This window comes from Liolophura sinensis, chromosome 7 (assembly GCF_032854445.1).
Source record: "Liolophura sinensis isolate JHLJ2023 chromosome 7, CUHK_Ljap_v2, whole genome shotgun sequence".
NCBI classification, from domain to species: domain Eukaryota; kingdom Metazoa; phylum Mollusca; class Polyplacophora; order Chitonida; family Chitonidae; genus Liolophura; species Liolophura sinensis.
In genome coordinates, this window is record NC_088301.1 from 56,250,700 (window position 1) to 56,273,854 (window position 23,155).

The following is a 23,155-nucleotide window of genomic DNA, read 5'->3' on the forward strand; positions in this document are numbered from 1 at the left end:
TTGTTAAAAATTACTAAATCCTTTATTTCATAAAAAAATAGTAATATCTTATAAAATATACATAAAAAGAATCTAACAGAAAACACAACTTCTGGAACATTCCTGATAAATCTAAATCTATTGAAGCCAACATAAAACAATACCTTAAAAAAATTAATTTGTATAAAATCTTTTTTTGCTGGTACAATACCTTGTCGATGAAATATATGAACTATATATTTTCTCCAGTGTATTATAATTATGAAGCTTGCCATACAATCAGTGTGTACATTCTAAATCTGTTTATTGTCACCAGGATTTTGATACATGTGCAAATAGAAAACATCACAGTTTTGCAAATCTAATGTACTAAAAAAATAATAATAAAGAAATTGTTGTGAAAGGTATATATATATATATATATATATATTACACACATACACTAATTACATATGCATACACATCATGTTAAAAAATTGCCAATAAATGTTACAAGTTAGTTATCAATATACAACTGCTGATATGTATTACAATACAGAAGGATGTCCAACATTTCCAATATAACATATTCAAACGTGGGCATACAACTCAGAAAATATTCAATTTCGTATAGTTGTCATGACTTTTGAGTTGTGTAATCCTGCTCTGAGTAGTTTACAAATATAAGCCAATCGCAAAATGGCATATTTTGACAGATGGACAGAAACCACACACTGCAATCTGATAGACTATATACATGCTAGTACGTAACTGAGGGTTAACCAAGAGCATCCTGCATATTTGATGAAGCCTATGAATTTCAAGATTTTTCCTCTAATTAGTTTTAAATATGAGCAAACGATGATGAATAATCATCACTTTCATGCAACAGCCACGACTGTTTTGCATAATTAAGTTAATGTAACCCATAGTGAGTGAGTGAGTGCTTGAAAAATCAACAATTTTTTCAGTCATATGACGACGAAGGAATCATTAGGGTGCATGTACGTGTAATGTGCCTCCTTGTTGCAGGACGGATTTCCACCGCTCTTTTATTTAGTGCTGCTTCACTGAGACGACTTATCGAAGGCAAGTAAGCCGCCCCGCCCGAGCCATTATACTGATACGGGTCAACCAGTCGTTGCACTATCCCCTTCATGCTGAACAAGCGAGGAAGTTACAACTTCCTCTTTTAAAGTCTTAGGTGTGACTCGATCAAGGATTGATCCTGGATCTACCGGTCCCGAAGCGGACGCTCTACCAACTGTGCTATCCGGGACGGTAATGTAACCCGTAAGTTTCACAATTCTGAAAATATGAGCAAATTAAAAGACCTGGCCCACAGTGAAAAATGAATGCACAGACTTCTGAACATCAATCTGGCAGGTAAAAAATACACACTCACCAAGTGTTGTCAATATGATGATTCTCTAAAATACCAGCAGCACTTTGGTGAGTATAACCCCTGAGGGGAGTCTTCAAGGGAGCATGACGTTAAACCCCAATCACTCACTCACTCAAGGGTGTTGCTAATAAGAATGTGGTTGCCATGACAACTGCGTAAATGGACAAAAATGAAACTTTATGCGGAAAACAGTTGGAGTTGTAGCCCGGACACGAAATCATATCTATTTGTATAGTATACATTGGGAAATGGCAATCTGGTAACCATGACAACCGCGGAAATGGACAAATATGTGTGTCACAACACATTGTCACCTGTGTAATGTATGTATCCAAGAAAAATTAAAACTACATAAAAAACAACCAGAGGTATAGCCCAGACACAAATATGAACAGACAGACGGACAAAATCTCTATAACATAACGCGCTCCACCTTATAGCAGGAGCGTATATAAAGTACATGAATTTACATTACGGCCAATGCACTATTTCAACTTGATCTAATTGTATGATTGAAATAACCAAATTATCAAATCCAAAGTCATAAATGACAGAAAAATTGATATGAGCCAGAATGAGAAAACCTATGGATTTACAAATATGAATCAAACAAATAAGGGAGAATTTATCTACAATTATTTAAAGTAAAATGAATTATTATTTTAAAATTTCAATATTTAATACACAAAATAATTTATATTTTCAAAAATATATTTATTTCTTTATTTGATTGGAGTTTTATGCCCTACTCAAAAATACTTCACTTTAACAACAACAGTGGCCAGCATTATGGTGAGAGGAAAACTGGCACAGTCTCCAGGAAGCCATGGAAAACCTGGAGGTTACTGGAAGACCTTCACACATACAACCAGAAGGGGAAGCCAGCATGAATTTGAACTCGCCACGATTACACTGATGAGAGGCTCCTGGGTCACTGTGCTGCACTCACATGTTAACCACAAGGCCACCTAACTACATGTGTAATGGTCATGTGAAATCAAGCTATTTCTACCCATGTTAGCTGTGCACACATATTTTTTTCACCTTGCATGTATGTTTTCAACTGATGTTGGCAGTATTTGTAAGTCAGTGTCAATAAGAGAAAGCATAAGCACAAGGGACTGGATATTTTTCGTAAAAGAACTAAGAAAAATAATTCTGTACACCTGTTGGAAACCAGTTGGCAATAAAGAAGATATACTAAATGCTTTCCATACAATCTTATATTACTGTAATTGATGAAAATAAAACTTCAACCAATACATCAAAAACTCAGTACAATAAGTGAACATCCATAACTGTAATAAAAAGTACTGATCCAGGTTTTCAAACAGACTCTACTACATGTACTATATTAATCTAAATGAGGTTGATCCAAAATTTAGCATGAGTTCACAAGAGAACACAGACATCAGAAGGCCAGTTAAACATAACTAAAAATGGAAAATTAAATTCTTACTTGTCTTTTTAGAAAAAAAAGAGGTTTGGGACAAAAAATCTGCAAATACATGAAAATGAAAAAATATAGGAAATATAACAGTTACTTGAATGCCTGATAGCCAATGCTGCTTCCTACTGGGAGATTTCGGCTATTGGAATCTGAGCTTTAAGAGCACCTTCTACACATGACTATCTTCATCAAGAAGTCGTGGCGCCACCGGGTCCCAATCATCTGGGAAGCCTGGCTTTGTGCTGTCGGCTGGAAGTAAACCATTATCTTTATCAGTTTGCTCACATGGTGGGTAAACAGACAGCAGGCATTGGTTGTTGAGACGGTGTTCATGCAGCAGGTTATGAGACTGGCCTTGTAGGTGACTGGGCTGGCTGACAGTCACATAGTCAGTATATTGGTCTCCATATGATGCTGTACCAAATCCACTGCTGCTTTGTTCTTGGGGACCTATGTCGCTTGCACTCGCATCTGAACTTGAAGAATACCGTTTTTCCACACCAACTTCACTAGACCTCTTCTGGGGGTTTCCATATCTTTTTCTGAACCATTTTGAGTCTTTCTCCACTGATAACATTTCTTCCACTGCTCTTTCCAGGGGTCCTGTGTCTATCCTCTTCAGGGCTTCTTTTGGTGCCGCTATACCAAGAGATTCTAGAAACTCACACATCTCCAGCATGTTTACAGACACTCTCCCAGAGTTATCAGACAACAACATTGGCTTATATCCACTAAAATTGGCCAGTGACCTGGCCACAACTATTGCATTTGTGTACTTTGACCCCAGACTAATAACACGCTCCTTGCCGCGATGGCTGTTGTAAGTCAACAAGTCATCTCTGATCCTTTTGAAAAAACTGATAACATATTCCCCATTATGCTCCTTGTTCATATAACCAGGATAACACATGCCATCATTTTCTGCCTCAAACAGATGCACCAGGCCAGACGAATAAATCACCAGTAAATGGCATCCCCTCTCATCTATCTTCCCCACAAGATTTGTAATCCAACTGCCTGTGTTAATGTCAATCTCATCTTGATTTACAAAATCAATAAACTCAATAGGCCTGTCTTCCCCACACGCCAGCTTCAGAAACTTTTCAAACTCCTGGACACACTTTTTACTTTCTCGAGACAGGCAGTAAAAGAACACAAGTTTTCTTATTTCATCTGTAAAGAAACCAAAGTCAAAATTAAATGTAGCTCTCAAGGACACTGATTCTAGGAATCAGCTCTGTATGCTCTGCATAAATTATACTGGTAATAGTAATGATAACTAGGAGAAGAAACATTTTAAAAAACGACAAGGGATGTCTTGGATTTGAACCAGGTGCTGCATACAATGGGACTTGTTCTCCTACAGGCCAGCAAACAGATTTTGTGGTTTTGATCTTCAGCTCATAGCCCAGTACAAAAGACAGAAAAAATACACTATTGTTGTTAACTTCATTCCCTCTGTAAACTGCAGTACCATAATTAATTTCATGCAGTCTTTCATGAACCCCACAGGTTAAATAGCTGAGACTTTCAAACTGCTTTGACAGCTTTTGTTGCTAATTTCATGAAAACTATACTGAACCCAACAAAGGAAAAGCTAAGAAACAAAATGAAAAATTCAGTGCAAATTCAGTGGCCTGAATGACATCAGAATACGTCAGGGTTATACAGAAATTTCAGAACTTTTTGTGAGGTCATATTTTCAATTAATAGTGAGCTTTTCTCAACCAAATGTACCTAGGGTCAGTCTACAAGAAGATAAAATTTTATAACAACTGGTTTATCAGTTATTAAAAGGAGACATTTCATACAGTTTCACACAAAGCCTAAATATTAAATTTTGAAAGCTTTTCTGCAATTACGTCAAAACCAGAACTTGAACAAGAATAATTCTTTGCAATTCATAATCCTGAGGTCAAGGAGGTCTCAGAAATGTTTTTGTTTGATCCAATTGCACAGTTTTTAGTTTCTACTTTTCCGCTATTTTCACTGACCAGAACAAGCCTATTTTACATATGAAAAGGATTCATATTATGAAGTTTTAATTTCCACCCAACTAGAGTCACATGTGGCAAATTTGAGGAAAATCGTTTTGGTGATTGATGAAGATTCTTTAAGGGTTTCATACAAATCCAATATGGCCACCAAATTATGTGACCAAGGGTGACACTTGTTTAGTATGTGTTACTTGCAAAGCACTGTGTAAAGATTCAGTAGATTTGGTCTGGCGGTTTTCTCTGAAGCTTGCACACGAAATACTAGATATTTCTCTAAACAATTTATTCTTTGACAATGAAAACTGAAACCTTTGTTTGCTTCCAACTTATAAGTTATTTTACTGGATGTCTGTCATAGCACTCTGATAATATGTCTTTTTGAATCATGATAATATGCTTTTGGGGTTTGTTAGGAATCATTTACTGTTTTACTTCTGTTATAAAATGACATGCCTTAGCTAACCAAAGTTACGGCTAAAGAACTGTATATGATGCAAACAGTATTAGTCATTTAAAACTTATGGGGCTTTTCACAACGTTTGTTAAAAACAACAAAACAAAAAACACTGTATACAACTGTTATTTTACAACCTTTTGAAAGTAATTCCTTCCATCATCAGGTAAGTGGCACCTGCACAGTGGTACATGATATGAAGGGCTATACACAAATTGAGGGTACATAAAGACACAAATTTGTGAACACAATACATTGATACATAAAACAGTACAGGTATTTACAAGAGTAAAACCGCTAAGTATTGAATAAGAAAAATAGTGCTGAAAAATCATGTCATCGAGAGAGGACTTGTGCTTGGCAATAACTTGAGGACTCTTTTATTCCGACTTAGCGGAAATGTAAGCAAGAATTTCATATGCAAGACTCAGAGGACTGAACTCCATACCCACCGTATCTACTCAATTACTGAGGTTTAGATGATCTACTTGTATGCCTTACCATGTCTGTAGTCTGTAGGTATGGGTATTTCTTCTTCAATGTCTACAATAATAAACATACCTACATCCATGACATAATACAAACATGGTTTAAATGATCAAGTAAAGCACTAAAATCAAATCTCTGACTTACCGTAACATGTTACTAAGAAGAAACTAAATGAACGCTGAGCAATTTTCGAACATAACATAACTAATAATCTGCAAACGTAGGACTTCTAGAATAATGACAGTGCTCAAAAATCAGCCATCAATTTGACACCACTCACACAAGTTACTGTCTGAAAAGGAATAATGTAGGCTTTACAATGACAAAGGCATTGTAATATTTATATGTGAGACACTGGTTAGAAAGGGAGACACTAGAATGTGGTGCTCTTAAAGCAAACACTTACATCTATCTTCCCCACTTTTTACCTTCCTCACCTGCCAATAAACTTCAAAAATAGACAAATCTATTATCTAGAATATATTATCAATATATAAAGTACTTTTTTGAGATACATGTATCACCCTTGTTATTTACTTTACATGAATTCTAATACACAAGAGACTACCAAGAATTTTGTAATCTACAATAATTAGAATGCTCAAAGAGCATTACCAATGGAACATGCCCCTCAATTAAGTAATTTACAATAGCTGAAATGAACACATATTATTGTGCTCCAACTGGAGCTGAATACTTACAGTAATTTTTGAGTTACACTGTACCATCCTAAAGATTTACCTTAACATTGGTTTAACTATTACAGGATGCCAATGTCAACGTTCACAGTAGGCAAAATAATAAAAAAATAGTATTGCCACCAAGTTCCGATTTATAAGAAGATTGTGGCTTTAATGAGTAGAATAAGGGACCAAATTTGGAAGCCCAATCTCAATTCAGTTCGATTTCATGGCGGGGATTGGGGGGATAAAAATACATGATATAATGGGGGCCAAAGAGATCAGCTCTGGTATGCAAATACTTTGGCAACAGAATGATAACTGGACAAAACATTGATACATTGACATTAGAGAACTATCTGTTTTAGGTGCATCAGCTCATTATTAAAGATGTTTACAGAGTTAAATTCAAAATATGCCTCTCCTTGTTAACTATGATGGGTGATGCACAAAACCTGAGAATGAATCAACAAGAATGTTGGAGTGAAATACCCTTAAAAGAAAAAAAACACATCTGCTAAACCTATCTCTCAAATGGCAGAGCTTTTAACTTGATATCAAATAAAATACATAATTCTATCACCTTTTGACACTGCTCAGTTTAGAGAAATGTATCTGTGGTAAAGGACTGATTCCACAAAAAAGGCTTTCTGACTTAAATCAAAATCTAAAACCTCACAATGCTTCGTGTTTGGTACTGGGAAATGAAATTTATACACATTTGTCCTTCAATCACATTTATCAGGTTTCAAATTTTAATATATATTGCCCAAAAATAAGCTCCAAAATTTCATTTCAAAATTGTGGAATCGGCCCCAGGACATAACTCTTCATGGGTTTACACACACAAAAAAAAAAAATTAAGGACACACTTGATTTTATTTGGTAACTCATGTTCTTTTGTTTTTGTTCAGTAACAATTTTTCAGTATTTTTGGACCTAGCACAGATAACTGGCTACAGTACCTTTAGCTAATCATAAAACCCACAATTACTGTGATAATTCTGTAATATCACATTATTACTAGTTTTGGTCTGTTTCATCCTTTTCAGCATAATTATGGCTGTTTTGGGTCTGTTGTGAATGTTGACTTAGTTATTATTATGACACCTCAAAACAACTTAACAAACTTTGCACTTTCCAACGTCCTTCCATGTTTACTTTAAGGACTGACCAATGAGAAAACTCCAACTCCATAAACATCTGCTGTGACATCAGCTTGCTTAAAGCGATACAGAATCGATGCTGATTGGTTGACTGTGGAGATAGGGTTTCCTGGGTTAAATCTTGCAGCCTTGGTCACTTATGAATAAATGTACCATACCTAAAATTCAGGTCAGGCAAGGCATAGCCTGGACTTGCCAATCTCTCACACTAGCCAATCTGCAACGATTCTGTATCCCTTTAAGTACTGTGGTTCACAACATTTGTAAGGTGCATTTTGGGTAGTAGATTATTTTAATAACAAATTAACAAGAGTACTTCCTCTCCGCCGAAAACTTGATCTGTAACTTTTCTTGGTGAAGTCATGTAGTAAGTTTCAATAAAGAGTATAAACCAACCATATTAAAAAGAAGTCTGGAAAACTGTGCAAGGACTAAAATACCCATAACTTTGTTAGAAATGTATGAAAAGACCCCAAAATCAAGCTTGATCTGTAAGTCGTCATGGTTAAGTTACATACCAAGTTTCAGATCAATATGAAGAATTCTGAACAAATGTCTGCAAAAAAGCCCAAATTTGGACAAAAAAGCCATATGTTTTTCTAAATTCACACATAGATGTCCAAGAATCTGATCTGTAACTTGTTATGGTAAAGCCATGAACCATGTTTCAATTCTAAACAATAAACCATTTTCTAAAAAATCCAGAAAACTTTAATGAAGAAGAACATGGTGCAAACCTATAGTCTCCCCACAAACTATAACATTTTAAATTACTGAAATTAAAAAAAAAAAAAACCTGAGTGTTACAAGTGAGGTAAAAATCTATATATGTGAGATATAGTATAGTTACATATACTGTAGTAGTGAAAGGACAAAAAGCACCAATCTGAAGGGATTTTACATTCTCAGTGGATAAACAAAGTATTTTGGTGATCCTGTTTTTGATTTGGCGTTACTTTGTTCCCAAATAATAAATATATCACCTGATAAATTGTTTAAAAAATCTGAGTGTACTGTTAATAGCTACCTTTAACAATCTTTGTCTTTATTTGCATGCATACACTTGGCCAAATTCATAATATTCTCCCAATCCCAACATTATACAATTAATGGTGCATGTCAAAGAAAAAAAATAGGCATGGACCAGCATGTATGCTTAGGGTTTTCCGCTGTACTCAATAATATTTCAGTCATATAAAGACGACAAGTCATTAGGTAGGTGCACATATGCTGTGTTTTCCTGTAGCAAGGTGAGTCCATGCCGCCAAAGTTCTGCCACCACTGAAGCTTCACACTGAAGACACCAGACATGACACCCCAACCAGTCACACTATAATGACACCAGGCCAAACAGTTCTGTTTCCCTGCTCTTACCATTCAGTGCTTAGCGCCAAGCAAGGCAGGAACAAGTACTATACTATAATGCCAATTTGAAGCTCTATACTCAATAAATCAATATAATTATCACATGCCTACAATGGGAGTTTGAGCATTCATCATACCACTAGACATACTAAAATGCAAAGCTGTTAATTGTTTTGCAATTGCACAGTTGGCAGAGATGTGCAGGATCAATCAGCTTCCAAATGCCCAATGATCTTTCAAGGCATTGGTAATAGAAAATAAAACACCAACACAACATAAAAGCAGAAAGAGGGCTACAGAAAATAATACAAGTAGACCATACAAAAGCAGAATAATTGCTACAAAAAATAAGACAAGCACACCACATAAGTACGGAATGAGTGCTGCCAAAAAAAAGACAAGCACACCACACAAACTAAGGAAGAGCAGTACCAAAAACAAGACAAGCACACCACACAAAAGCAGACAGAGTGGTACAGAAAATAGATCAGCACATCACACAGCTCTATAGACGATGAGACCAGCACAAAAATGGAAAGAGCTCTACAGAAAAAGGACCAGCACATCACACAAAAAAAGGTCAGCTCTACAGGTAAAAAAGAAACACAGCACACACCTGGAGGAGAATCATTAATCCCAGCGTAGGGGGTGGGACACACTGCAACCAAGCAAGGTCAAAAGCTTTAGTATTCCTTAGGTTAGTAGCAAGTTTGTCCATAAATCTTTATATTTACATTCTTTTATAGAAGTGTACTTAACATGGTTTAAAAGTCAGTTTTACAGAGCTATATGTACTGTGTTCCAGAAATATTATATGATAATAGAATTATCATTTGTTGTCCAAAATTATGACAAAACGCAGGATATAATTACTTTTGGTGAGTGGAGGACTGTACCTGTAACTTTGACTTTTGTCATGAAATATTACTACAAAGCTACCCTTTACCCACTTCAGGAATTCACCTGAATTTCCCTGATTTAATCATCCTGCATATATCACTGAATGGAATTCAAAGTGAGGACGTCCTTACATGTAGTTCACATTAAGCAACTGGTAGAGACAGTGCAATTTTTGTTAAATATTCCATTTCAGTATTTAATAAAGTGAAGATGGCAATTATTATTTAACCAATCCACTACAGAGAATGGAAATAAACAAATCCAATTTAAGAGCTTGCACAATATTTATAGCTGTAGAAAATATCTCTTTAACATTACGATATTAAACTATATACTATTATTATAGTTACAATAATATTCTTTAAACCAGTTAGCGACATGAATATTCAATGGATTATTTCATCTACCATTATTGATAAGCAACAGTTGAAAAGGTTCAGTTGAAAAATCCACTGATTTTAATACTGGTAACCACAGTAGATATAACAGAATATTAATTTTAAACGATACCCTTATATAAAAATTAAATACTTTTTCAATCTAAAATCTTTCCTCTTGCTCTTCAAAGAATTATTATATATATACAGTGACTTGTCCATGCAAGAACATTTCTCCCAAACTATCTTAGCACTGTGTAGTATCAAATGAGGTTTATAATCTGAGCTATCAAGACAATGAAAAAGTTAAAATCAATGAACCACAGCTGGCCAGTAAATAAATAAGATACAGTGGTTACAAACCTTAAAGCACAGTTCACCATTAAGTCAATGAGAAAGTTACAAACCTTAAGCCACAGCTGACCAACAAGTCATTGAGAAAGTTACAAACCTTAAGTCATAGCTGACCAGTAAGTAATAGTCACAAACCTTAAACCACAGCTGACCAGTAAGTCAAAGTTACAAACCTTAAAACACAGCTGACCAGTAAGTCACTTAGACAGTTACAGACCTTAAGCCATAGCTGACCAGTAAGTCACTGAGATAGTTACAAACCTTAAGCCACAGCTGACCAGTAAGTCATTGAGAAAGTTACAAATCTTAAGCCACAGCTGACAAATAAGTGACTGTGATAGTTACAAAATTTAAGCCACAACTGACCAGTAAGTTACAAACCTTAAACCATAGCTGACCAGTAAGTGACCATGATAGTAACAAACCTACTAGTAAGACATTGAGATAGTTACAAACCTTAAGCCACAGCTGACCAGTAAGTCAAAGTTACAAACCTCAAACCACAGTTGACCAGTAAGTCACTTAGATAGTTACAAACCTTAAGCAATAGCTGACCAGTAAGTCACTGAGACAGTTACAAACCTTATGCCACATCTTACCAGTAAGTTACTGAGAAAGTTACAAATCTTAAGCCACAGCTGACAAATAAGTGACTGTGATAGTTACAAAATTTAAGCCACAACTGACCAGTAAGTTAAAAACCTTAAACCATAGCTGACCAGTAAGTGACCGTGATAGTTACAAACCTTAACCCACACCTTTACCAGTACGACATTGAGATAGTTACAAACCTTAAGCCATAGTTGACCAGTAAGTCAATGAGAAAGTTACAAACCTTAAGCCATAGCTGACCAATAAGACACAGAGAAATTTACAAACCTTAAGCCACAGCTTACCAGTAAGTCATCGAGGAATTTACAAACCTTACGGGGACATACCACCAAAAGAAATTAAGAATTTCTGAGTTGGTTCAGCTAAATACAGAAAGGAGTTGCATTTGACTCCTAACTAATCGTGCTGGGCATATATCTTATGAAGAAGGCCAATTAAGAGAACTCTGCCACTGGTCTAAAATGTCTGCCCAATGTCTGCCCCATGAGAGTGCAAAAATTCCACAAAGCCTCGGATATAATTGAACATTCTATCGTTCACTCAAAGTCAGATACCTATTAGTAGACATCTGAAAGTCTCAACTTTACTTAGATGACGTCTCAAAAAAAAAAACAGCACAATTTTTTCTACGTCGGTGGAATGTCCCTTTAAACCATCGTGGTCAGTAATTCAAGGAGAGAGTTACCAAACTTAAGCCATGGCTGAACAGTAAGTCACCTTAATGTTCATCTGTTCTTGAATATGACTGAGAACACTAAAATATGCTAAGTCTGAGCTTTAATGATAGTATCAATTTAGTATCACTTACCTCGGATCCGTCTGTACACAGCAATGAAAACCAGGCAGAGGATTAACACGATAATTATCACAAGAACAGCCACAACAGTAACAGAGAGTCCAGAAGGTGGTGGCTCAGGGCTACTAACAGGTATTGTCTCTGTCAACAGCAAAGACACAAGAAGCCATGTCAGTACAGACTTGTGAATGTAAATGAACATGCATAAAATTAAAGTATATACATGGACGCAAGTACATATGTACAAAATAAAATGTAGCATTGGATTTGCAGGCTTAATTTACAGACGCAAACATAAGATATTTATGATAGTTTTCCCTTTATAAAAAAATTCTGACCACCACGAACAGATGAACATCTTGTAATGCTACAGAATTTCAACAGATTTATGGAACACACTGAAAAAAAGTATATATGTACTGCAACTATTTCTGTACTTTTCAAGATCAACACGAAAACCGAAGAAAAGACCAATCAATAAATGATTTATTTAGTTGATTGTTGTTCAATTTCACAGTCAAGAATTTTTATTATTCTACAAAGGTTCAAAAACCGTACTTCCTAGGTAAACCAACAACTTCTGGCAAGTTTACATACTGACAAACTTTTTTCACATGTCATGTACAGATAAGCACACCATACCTGTATTAGGGAAAAGGAAACAAAATCAAAGTAAACATCATACAAATAGCTCATTGTACCTTTATCTATTTGATTGGTGTTTTACACTGTACTCAAGAATATTTCCTTGCAAAAAACTTGCACAGGCCTAGGGAATGTAAGATTATTTATAAATAATTAAAATTATTACTAATCTTCTAACAGAATAAACAATTTGGGTTTTGCGTTGTTATGATAGTATAAGTTTTCATACATTTCAATGTAGAAAAAAAAGCAAGATCAAATTAATGCAAGACTGAGCAGATAACTGGATGACAATGAAACAAGACTAACCTGTAAAGATCACGGGTGGGGTGATTGGGGAGGGTGTTTCAGGAATGCAGTGGCTGTTTTTCAGCGAAGATACCCAGGTGGTTTCACAAGATTCCATGTTTACCTGCACAAACCACAGTACGTACATGCAGACACATGAATCTCATTGCGTAAGTCTACAATGTTCAGGAGTACAATGTACCCAGTCACTGCTTTTATTCACTAACCCTTACTATCAAAACAATCTTCCCCATACTTCCTCAGAAACATTAGTAAAAGGTGTCCATCAAAAGGTAATCTAATGTGACAACTTTTATCTCAGCAATTTATACTGAAATCTATTTTAAAGCAGAGACTTCATGGACTTCAATTCAAATGTAAAACATATCCACAGGTAAATATTACCGTAGCTATTTGGCGTAATCCAAAATAGCTTATGTTATCGAAGGGAGGTAACTGTTGTATCTGAATGAAATTAGAGTTACTCCCCTTGTTCCGTAGCAAAACTGAGAGTTATGACCCTTGTCAATATACCGAAAGGCTTTCAATGCGCAAGTCCTTTTCTAAATGAACGAACAGGGATAGGTTTATGTGATTAAATTAGGGTATATTATCTCCAGAAATATGACACTGTTTACCAAAAATTTCCAAATAATAAAGTATTGTTTACAAAGCATGGTTACCGTTCTGTTGTTGTAAGAGAAAAAATTCAACGGATGGGTTCAAAGGTTACGAATTTGGTGGATAAGTTTTGATTCATGTCATATCTTGCAGTTCAGCAAAATGTTAAGCAAAATGGCGGACCGCGTTTTCACGTACTCTTTCTGTGTGTGAGAAGTTGTAAATTGTTAACTCTGAGGTATAAAATTGCATGTTGGGTCAGGAAAATGCCGAAGTCCAAAAGCAAATCGAAGAGTGCAGCTCCCTTGGATTCTGGTGCGTCCAAAAGACGTAAAGTGCCCCCCCCCCAGTGTGAAGAAAGTCAAGATGATGTAGGCCTAGTGGATCATGGACAGGAAATGATGGAATGGTCCAGAGGGATATGTCAAAGTTTATGCCAAACTGCCAGTCCCAGCCAGGCCCCTGACCTTGAAACAGGCGATACAAACAACCCTGTTAGTGTCATGTCCTGTAACGCACCTAGTTTGTCGAATCAAACTAGACAAAAAATCATTGAGGGTCAATTTGTAGATTTGGTCTCTCTACTTTCGTCCGGCACGGACACACAAAATAAGAGGCATTTGTCTTTAAATGATAATGGTGAAATTGTCTCCAGGGAAGTCCAGTCAAAATCTATCGACACATTAGACAAATGGGTAGATGCTTTTCTCGTTTACCTGGATATTTATATCAGTGCGCACCCAATAGCTGCACGTAGTATGCTGAAATACATTTACATAATTCGATTAGGTGCAAAGAGGGGAGCTATAGGATGGAAAGAGTATGATGTACAATACAGGCTAAGAAAGGGAGGTAACCCATTCGCTTCGTGGGGAGAGGTTGACACTGAGCTGTGGCTTCTTTACATGGGTTCTAACAACAGCGGAAGAGCTGTTTCTCATACTTACAAACAGGACAGCAGTCAGGGCAAATGCTATGACTACAACTTTAAGGGCATGTGTTTTAAGCATCCTTGTCAATATTTGCATTTGTGCATGCACTGTGGAGGTGACCATCCCATTTCAATGTCCAACATGCAAAAATCATTTCTCCCTCAGCAACAGCCCTTTCTTGGCCAAAGAAGGACTTCACTCCAGTTTCTCGCTAATACTAGACAAATATTCAACACAAACCAGTACACATATACCAACCCCAGAGCACGAAACTTCGCCTTTAGGCCGAACCCCAATCAACCTGGAGGCTTTAGATAAACATCTAGCATCGTATCCTGATAGAGAAGCAGCTTGATCACTTTCTGAGGGGTTTTGTTTCAGCTTTCGTTTACATTATCATGGCCCTCGGCTTTTTAAAGAATCGAAAAATCTCATTTCAGCTCTTGAACACGAGTCTGAATTATGGGAAAAGACACAAAATGAGGTAAACTTGGGTAGAATATCTGGGCCTTTGTCGCAGCATCCGATATCAATCTTGAGAGTGTCTCCAATTGGGTTGGTTCCTAAATTGGACGGGGGCCTGGAGGCTCATTACTCACCTTTCATTTCCATCTTCAGACAGTGTTAATGATTTTATAGATCCAGAAATGTGTTCTGTAAATTACACTTCATTTGACAAGGTTTTAGAAATGATAGCTGGGTTAGGTTGTGGGGCACTTATTGGTAAAATGGATGTCAAATCTGCCTTTAGGTTACTACCCGTTTGTCCAGGAGATTTTGATTTACTCGGCACGAAGTTCCAGGGTAACTATTTCATCGACAAATGTTTGCCAATGGGTTGTGCCATTTCGTGTCGGGTTTTTGAAACATTTTTGTCTTTCTTACACTGGCTAACGGTACATACCACAAATGAAAACACCATGGATCACTACCTAGATGACTTTATTTTTGCTGAAGCTGCAGGTACAAATATATGTGAAAATATCATGTCAACATCTGAAAGACTGTTTTGAATTAGGAGTCCCTTTAGCTTCCGAAAAGACAGTTAGTCCTTCAACGACCCTCACATTCCTGGGGTTCGAAATTGATACTGTTAACGTGAGGAATTGTCAAGCCGTTTGGGTGAATTTTTAACTCGTAAGCAAGTAACCTTACGGGAAATGCAATCGTTGACGGGCAAACTAAATGTCTTTTGCAAAGCCATTCAGCCAGGTAGAGCATTCAGTAGACGTTTTCATGACACCACAAGTCGAGTGAGTAAACCGTACCATTTTATTCGAACTGGCGAAGAGCTTCGTTCCGACACGCAGATGTCGTCACATTTTCTGGACAACTTTAATAGAACAGTGTATTTTTCGAGTGATGTTTGGTCGTCTGAATCGGTTTTGAAATTGTATACTGACAGTGCCAGGTCTACTGAATTAGGATGTGGGGCAATTTTTCAGGAAGGGTGGGTATTTTACCCATGGCCAGCTGCTTGGGCTGAGATGGAAGTTATGTGTGATATAACTTTTCGTCCCAGTCATTTTAGCTATTATGATATCGGGTAGCAAGTTATCAAACAAGAGGGTGCTGCTAAATATCGATAACGAAGCCCTGGTTGCAATCCTGAACAGACAAACATCTAAATCTAGATGTGTCATGGGGCTAGTAAGGCCCTTTGTTCTGAATACAATGCTTCACAACATAACATTTAAAGCAGTACATATTGCTGGTCACGTTAATTTAACGGCCTATGCAAATTCGCGTAAACAGTGGGACAGATTCAGAGAAGTGTTCACATCAGCCAATGTATCACCAGAACCGGTCCCAATCGAGTTCCATACTCTGATCTCCAGCCTGAAGTTGACAAGACTCCTCCGAGCAGCACTCTCAGAAAATTCACACGCAACCCAAAGAACTGGTTTAGCTTCTTATTTTCAATTTTGTGCAGAAATAGACATGCAAAATGCTTGGCCTCCTCAGCTGCAGTTCACTGTTTCATACATAGCTCATTTTACAATACAAGGTCTAACTTACTCTTAAGGCAAGGTCGTACTTATCTGCGATCTTGTAGAGATGCAAGTTAGATGAGCAAGTGGATTACACATCAGATTTTGTGGACTCTTATTCACAGCTGCTTTTTCTTTGGCGTATTTTGCCTTTCTTAGGATCGGAGAGTTTGCGGTATCTAGGGGAAAACCTGATTATCAGGATATTTGCCGGGCTGATATTCATTTGGACACAAAGGCAGATACTCTAACCCTAAATATCTGCTATTCTAAGACTGATCAAACAGGCAAAGGTGTAACAATCAAAGTTGACGAGCAAGCGGGAAATCCCCGTATTTGTCCCTACACAAGCATGGGAACATATCTTTCACACCGATCACACATCAAGGGCCGTTTGTTTTGTCACTTCAGTGGTTCCTCACTCACTCGGTATCAGTTTTCTGCAATACTTCAGAAATGATTAAAGGTTTTAAACACGCAGAATTTGAAATACAGAGGTCACTCCCTGCGAATTGGTGCAGCCACAGACCTGGCATTGGCTGGCGGGACAGCAAAAATGATTAAAAGAGCAGGCTGGTCGCGGTCTATATCAATCATATATACGTGTACCAATGTTAAAATGACTGATAAATCTAAAAGAATGATATCAGTTAGGTCTTGCAGAGTGCATCTGGGTTATAGGCTCCTCCATAGTCAAAAGAGCTTTCACTGCAGCAGTCATAAGACCTGGTGGCCCTGATTTGGGATTGTCAAGAATAGGGTACACATTGTGGTGGCAGGGATACAGTGGGATGAGTTTGCTGCAGGTCAGAAACAAAATAGGGTTCTTGAAACATACTGGCTCCATTTCTTGACTGATGGAGTACATTTGTCTCCAGTTGGAAATCATATATTTCTGAACACGTTGCATGGTGGGCTACAGTTTTTCAAAGTGTTGAAATTTGACCTCTGCACCGCCCAGGGTCAATTAGTGAATACTGATGATGAGAATAACTTTGATTTTGTTGATGTGAATTTCAAATTGAAAATGTTGAAATTGGACCTCTGCACCGCCCAGGGTCAATACCGGTACTATTACTGATTATGAGCTTAACTTTGATTTTGTCGATTTTTAAAGTTTTAAAGTTTTCACCGCCCAGGGTCAATACTGATGATGAGATAACTTTGACTTTGTTGATGATGTGAACTTTGATATTGAACTGTTGTTTGAATGCTTGATTTGAGGGCTTGTCATTGTCTTGTCGACAGCCCGACTTAAAATGATTTGACCTCTGCACCGCCCAGGGCCAAGACTCGTAACAACCCGCCGTGGACATATCATGCCAATTTTTAAAATAAAAAAAAAGTAAAATTTAAACATATTTATTGTTTTTGTCTTTATCTGTTCTGAGATAAATAATAATATATTAGTATATATCAATGTAGAGTATAAATTTAGTACAGCTGTAAACTTAGGATTAGTGTCCAGATTTACCTACCGGCTCAAATCATAAGCCCAGGAGGGCTTCCAAGAAATGTAATAATGTCTTAAAATCCACCGAAAACAATATATTTACTGCCTTCGCCAATCTCCAGCCGGTCGCCTAGTACCACTGTGCACCTTAGCAGGTGACAGCACAGATGGCAAAACCATGTCTAGCTGGCCTAAACCTGAGAATTCTTATCAAAACCATGTCATTTTCAAGATGGACTCTTGTAAATATACAGCCATATCAATCTGAACCAAAAGTTAATGACACTGACGTTCCGATTTATGACACATACATGTCTGGTCAGACTTCAGATTCCGAGTTTTCAGACTCTGAATGTGATCTTTGTCCAGGCATTTCCCACCCTACTGGCAATACTTACTGGTAAGCTATACCTTTATCCTGTGTTACATTGTACATTTCCTGTGTGCATCTTAAGATTTAATATTTATATCCTATTCTTTCCCTCTGTCCAATTCACAAATAAATACCATTCGATTCCCAGAGGGATTCTAAATTCATACCTATATCCGAGGACAACAACCAGTACATATTATTTTCGGATTTCCGAATAGCCTATGCCTATAGGGGGATATAATCGCAAACAATACTAAATACCTGCACAATGTGGACATTAGAGTTAGTGTACAGAGATATAATATCTATCAGTTTTCAGTTCAGTTAATAAGATTTTATAACTACTCTGTGCAGGTCCTGTTGAGGAAATTCAGATGTATTTCTTTCACAGCTTTTAGCTGTAAAGTGACAAGTCTCAGAACAGATATGGCTGTTTATGGTGGGCACAAAATCCTTCTGTCTTGTGCAGTAAATCCACGCCTTCCTGTCAAATCATCTGGAAACTTTAAAAAACAAACTCCAGGGCTCTTCGACAACCTCTTTTTACATTGAGTAGAACATTGTGCAGAACAGCAACCCATTTCGTGGAGAGATGCAATATTCTTGTTGTCACTCTTGTATTTTTTTTAACACTGAACTCTGGCAAAGCTCTGACAGAGCATAAAAGTTGAACTTGTATGACGTAATTCAGCGGAGACTACCAAGTGTTGGCGGAAAAAATACATAAAGTCAGTCTCATTATCTAGTGATTTGAACAGCCATATTACTCACATTAATGTACATTTTTTCCATATTTTTTTACACTCAATTTAACAATATATACAGGGGGAGATAACAAACTAATCCTTAAAAGAAACACAGCCAAACAGTTGTTACCCAAATGTTGTAACACTCTCCTGGTTGAATGTTCTTTGGATCCCCAAATGTTGCCTGTTGTATTCCAGACCCATTTCCCTATACAATGAAAAACAAATAAAAAAAGAGTTGAAAAAAATAAAATACCAAATAGATGATTAAACAATTCAAACAATAAAAATTCAAATACTACTTACTGTAATTCTTCAACCTTTTCGCATGTTCGAAAGGTGTTCATTCAAACATATTCTGAAGGCATTATTTTATGTTTAAATTCATACTTTTTTTGAAGCCCTGAAACCGGGCATTCCAACCAATGTAGTTTTGTGTCCAAAATAAAATCAAAAATGTGCATAAATTACACTGAATGTTTCTCTTTCATATCAGAAAAGGTTGAGGAATCAGGGTACTGATGTTATCGTTATTTCAAACTAAAAAAATGAAACGACTGAAAAAAAAAGCTGTTTATATCCTGAACAAATCAGGAGGTGTACTTCAAATCCAATGGGAAGTAAAAAGGAAGTTTCAGAAGAATTCAACCTTCCAAATAAACCACCTCAAAACACCTCTGTAAGACCAACTGAATTCTCAAAGTTAATCGTCAGATATTAATTATTATGTAAGAATAATACTAAGTCAATGATCAAATACTAATTATTCTATAAGAATAATGCAAAGCTAACAATCAATTATGAAATATTTTTATTAAAAGCATGTATCACATGATCCGTATCTCTTGTATATGTCTCAGCAGAATGCCTTACCGGTTGTATAGTTTGTTGATTCAAACTCATAGCTGCCTTTCATTAGCCGTATGATATACTTGCTGAGCCCTTGCCAGTTTCTCAGTTTCACTATAATCTGGGCCTGATAGCGGTCCAACACTGGCTTTAAATTTGTGGGTCTGCATCACAAGGATTGGGTGAAGCAGTTGCTCTCATAGCTATATAATAGAAGGTAAAACTATTAACTAATGATACATGTATATCATATCCTTAAACAAATGTACTTTCACGTCATGATTCTATTAGCTGTTCACCGATCGCTTGCTTTTGGACAAGTTTCTAAGAAGACGTTGAAAAAACACATCGTTGCCCATCCAGATATAATACCTAGACACACTTCTCTTCACAACTGCTTTTAGTGTTCAAGTTTTTGGAGGTATTTTAGAATCAGTAAAACTTTGTTTAGATGCTCGCCTTTTCATGAACAATGTAATTGTATGTTCACAATTTTAACATGCATATTAAACATATCCATCAATAATTAATGTACAGAATTGAAAATTACTTACCTTCGAACTTGAAGTATTTATACACCCTTTTCTGTAAGAGTTTCTTTTTAGGCTTTGGGAGACTGTACAGTTGAGTGAAGATACCTTCTGCTTTTGCAGGTACTTGGCACTGGAGAGTGAAGACACTGTCCTGGAACAAAAACCTACGAACTTTATACTATTGCTGTCTTGAGCAATTCACTTCAAGGCGCCAAGTTGAAATGTAATCTATTCCAAGAGGTAAATGCAGGGTGAGTCTTCAATTCATGGTGCATATTTCAGCCCTAAGTTAAATCAAATGATCTGCAATGCAATTGCCTGCAATGCGTTATCAGCCCTTCAATACAGTGCACAAACATACTGCAACCAGACAGTGACTTCATCAACACAATCAAGCTACGCACAAATCATTATATCCTTTCCCAACACCCACTTCATGGGTCAAACTTTTTTGAAGGTAAAAACACTACAAACACAAAACACATTTTCAAAAAATAATAAAACATCTCATTCAAGCAACATACATGAATACATTCTTATCACTGATAAATGTCTACATGCAAGTCTTCACTTCATGTATTAAACTAATCAAATCTGTTTGAAAAATATTTGTGTTTATTCAACATACAAATTCTTTTAAACTCAACATTTTTCAGGTCTTATTTTTCATTGCCAATAACTCCAGAAGTATAACACTAATCGATATTCATGAAAATTTCCCAGGTATTAAGAAAAACATCAATTTGCTGACTAACTGAACTATTCACATTTGCCTCCGGCAGTACGCGGGAAGGTCTGACAGCAACCTGTGGATGGTCATGAGCTTCTGCCCAGTTTTCTCTCGCCATAAAGCTGGTCGCCGTCATAAAATTGAAATATTCTTGAGTACCATGTAAAACATCAATCAAATACATAAATAAATAATATTCACATATGCAAATTTTCATAATACCACCAGAAAATACAAAATTAAGGTTACTTGCCACTAGTTCTTGTAAAATGACCCTGGATGTGTTGGTCGCTCTGGTTAAGTTGAAAACATAGCAGGTTCTTACACCAAATACATTAGAGCCGATAAGATTTAAGCTTACTTCAAAGCCTGTGACATAAGTGGCAGAAACTGAAAATGAAAAGATATACGAGGTAAATTACATGTATATGCATATTGTTTGCATAATCGTCTACATTACAAGAGGAGATGTAATACAGATAGGAAATATTCAGTATGTTTATATCATATTTACAGAATAATTTGTACTAGTGTTTATTATCCTTTGTCAGTTACGGGACGTATTCAAATATACATGTTAAATAAAGATGACCTTTCAAACAACATCGAGTGTGTCACACAACACTGGTACATTTACATCCCTGAGTAATATCATTTCATGCTGTTTATGTCTACAAATAAAAGAATTTGAGTTTGCTTGTTAGATTTGCTTTTATGGTTTATGTAAAGGTGAACTACACGAATTTCCTTCAGTGATAAAAGTGTTAATTATTTTGCATAGTTTATAGATATCACTTTTGTTTTTTACATTTTTGATGTTTTATACCCAGGTGCCATATGTGAATAAATATTTGTTTTATGACGTTCCAATCTGAGATCAGTAGTATTATCGTTGATTGGTCTACATGTAGGACCCTTGCAGAGGGAGTAAAAGAGAATGGCATTATAAGATATGTGTTTTTTTTTTTCATCTTCTGGGGTAGAATAGACTTTAACACCTTGGTCCTGATGTTTATTGTGTTACCCGATAGCGCATATTCTCCGGATTTGACTTGGTGCGAAACAAGGTTCAGCGGTACTGGGTTACACAAGAAATAAGGCGGTGTTAAACATTTAATTAAGACTTTATTTACTTTAATTAGCATACACATGTAAAGCTACATTTACTTTCTGACATACACACTTCAACAATCTTCTTATACATGAATGCATCATGATGGTTGGCTGAAGGCAACTTTGGCAATATTGCAGCCATTTAGGGGCAAACAATTTTTTGCCCATTTTTTTTTGCCCAGGTCAACATTTTTGCCCACAACTAATACTGATCTGTAACTAAACTCAGGAGCAACTAGCTCCTCGGATAAAGTCTACTATGTTTCAATGATTAGCACTTACAGTAAAAGCCCTAAAATTTTCCCACCCTGATTTCTGAAGAGGCAATGAAATACAAACAAACCTCAAAACAACTTTCAATTGTGTAAAGCACGAAACTTAGTCAAGGGAGAAATTTTAGGTCATTCACCATGTGAGAGACGGTGCATAAGCTGCTCAGTGCCTTGGTTATGGTCACATCTGAATGTCCCAAAACAACTTTCTTTGGAAAATACTTTCTTAAATAGCATATTTATTTATTTATTTGATTGGTGTTTTATGATGTACTCAAGAATATTTCACTTATACGATGGCAGCCAGCATTATGGTGGGAGGATCTTCGCACATACGGCCGGCTTAAATAATGTAAGTACATGGTCAAGATATTGGAAATTGATGAAATCAAATGCAAGGACAGAGAGCTTTATTTAAATAAAGAGTATGATATTCTTATATTCCCATATTTGACTGACACCCAACTGGATTCATTATCACCCCCAGCCAACAGTACAAGTCTGTCAAATATTTCTTCAAGACTGTTAACATGTATGAACAGTGATTTACTCATACACATAAATGAGTTTATATAAGCCTTGACTAGTATTATTTCTTAAAGCATG

General features: G+C 36.4%; 2 protein-coding genes across 6 annotated transcripts in view; both read right to left on the bottom strand.

The window, feature by feature from the left end:
* LOC135470450 (uncharacterized) lies at positions 1–20,054 on the bottom strand. Of its 3 annotated transcripts, XM_064749403.1 has the most exons (8): positions 19,926–20,054; positions 19,183–19,260; positions 12,958–13,060; positions 12,016–12,144; positions 9,581–9,622; positions 6,160–6,201; positions 5,766–5,807; positions 1–3,986 (listed from the first exon to the last, which is right to left on the bottom strand). In XM_064749403.1, exons 1-8 carry the CDS (start codon positions 19,953–19,955, stop codon positions 2,983–2,985), a joined length of 1,470 nt encoding a protein of 489 aa, XP_064605473.1. In that variant the 5' UTR covers positions 19,956–20,054; the 3' UTR covers positions 1–2,982. The 3 variants fall into 3 exon arrangements, with proteins under 3 accessions (XP_064605473.1, XP_064605474.1, XP_064605475.1); XM_064749404.1 differs by lacking the exon at positions 6,160–6,201; XM_064749405.1 differs by lacking the exons at positions 6,160–6,201; positions 9,581–9,622.
* The window catches only part of LOC135470451 (uncharacterized), a 22,672-nt gene continuing 19,560 nt past the window's right edge, over positions 20,044–23,155 (bottom strand). For all 3 annotated transcript variants that reach the window (XR_010444391.1, XM_064749407.1, XM_064749408.1), the window contains 3 exons: positions 21,418–21,554; positions 20,456–20,585; positions 20,044–20,104 (listed from right to left, as the gene is read on the bottom strand). Coding sequence is in view for 2 of the 3 variants with exons in the window: in XM_064749407.1 (XP_064605477.1) it covers positions 20,052–20,104; positions 20,456–20,585; positions 21,418–21,554 (320 nt within the window). In the remaining variant the exon portion in view is untranslated. The remainder of the gene's footprint in view (positions 20,105–20,455; positions 20,586–21,417; positions 21,555–23,155) is intronic.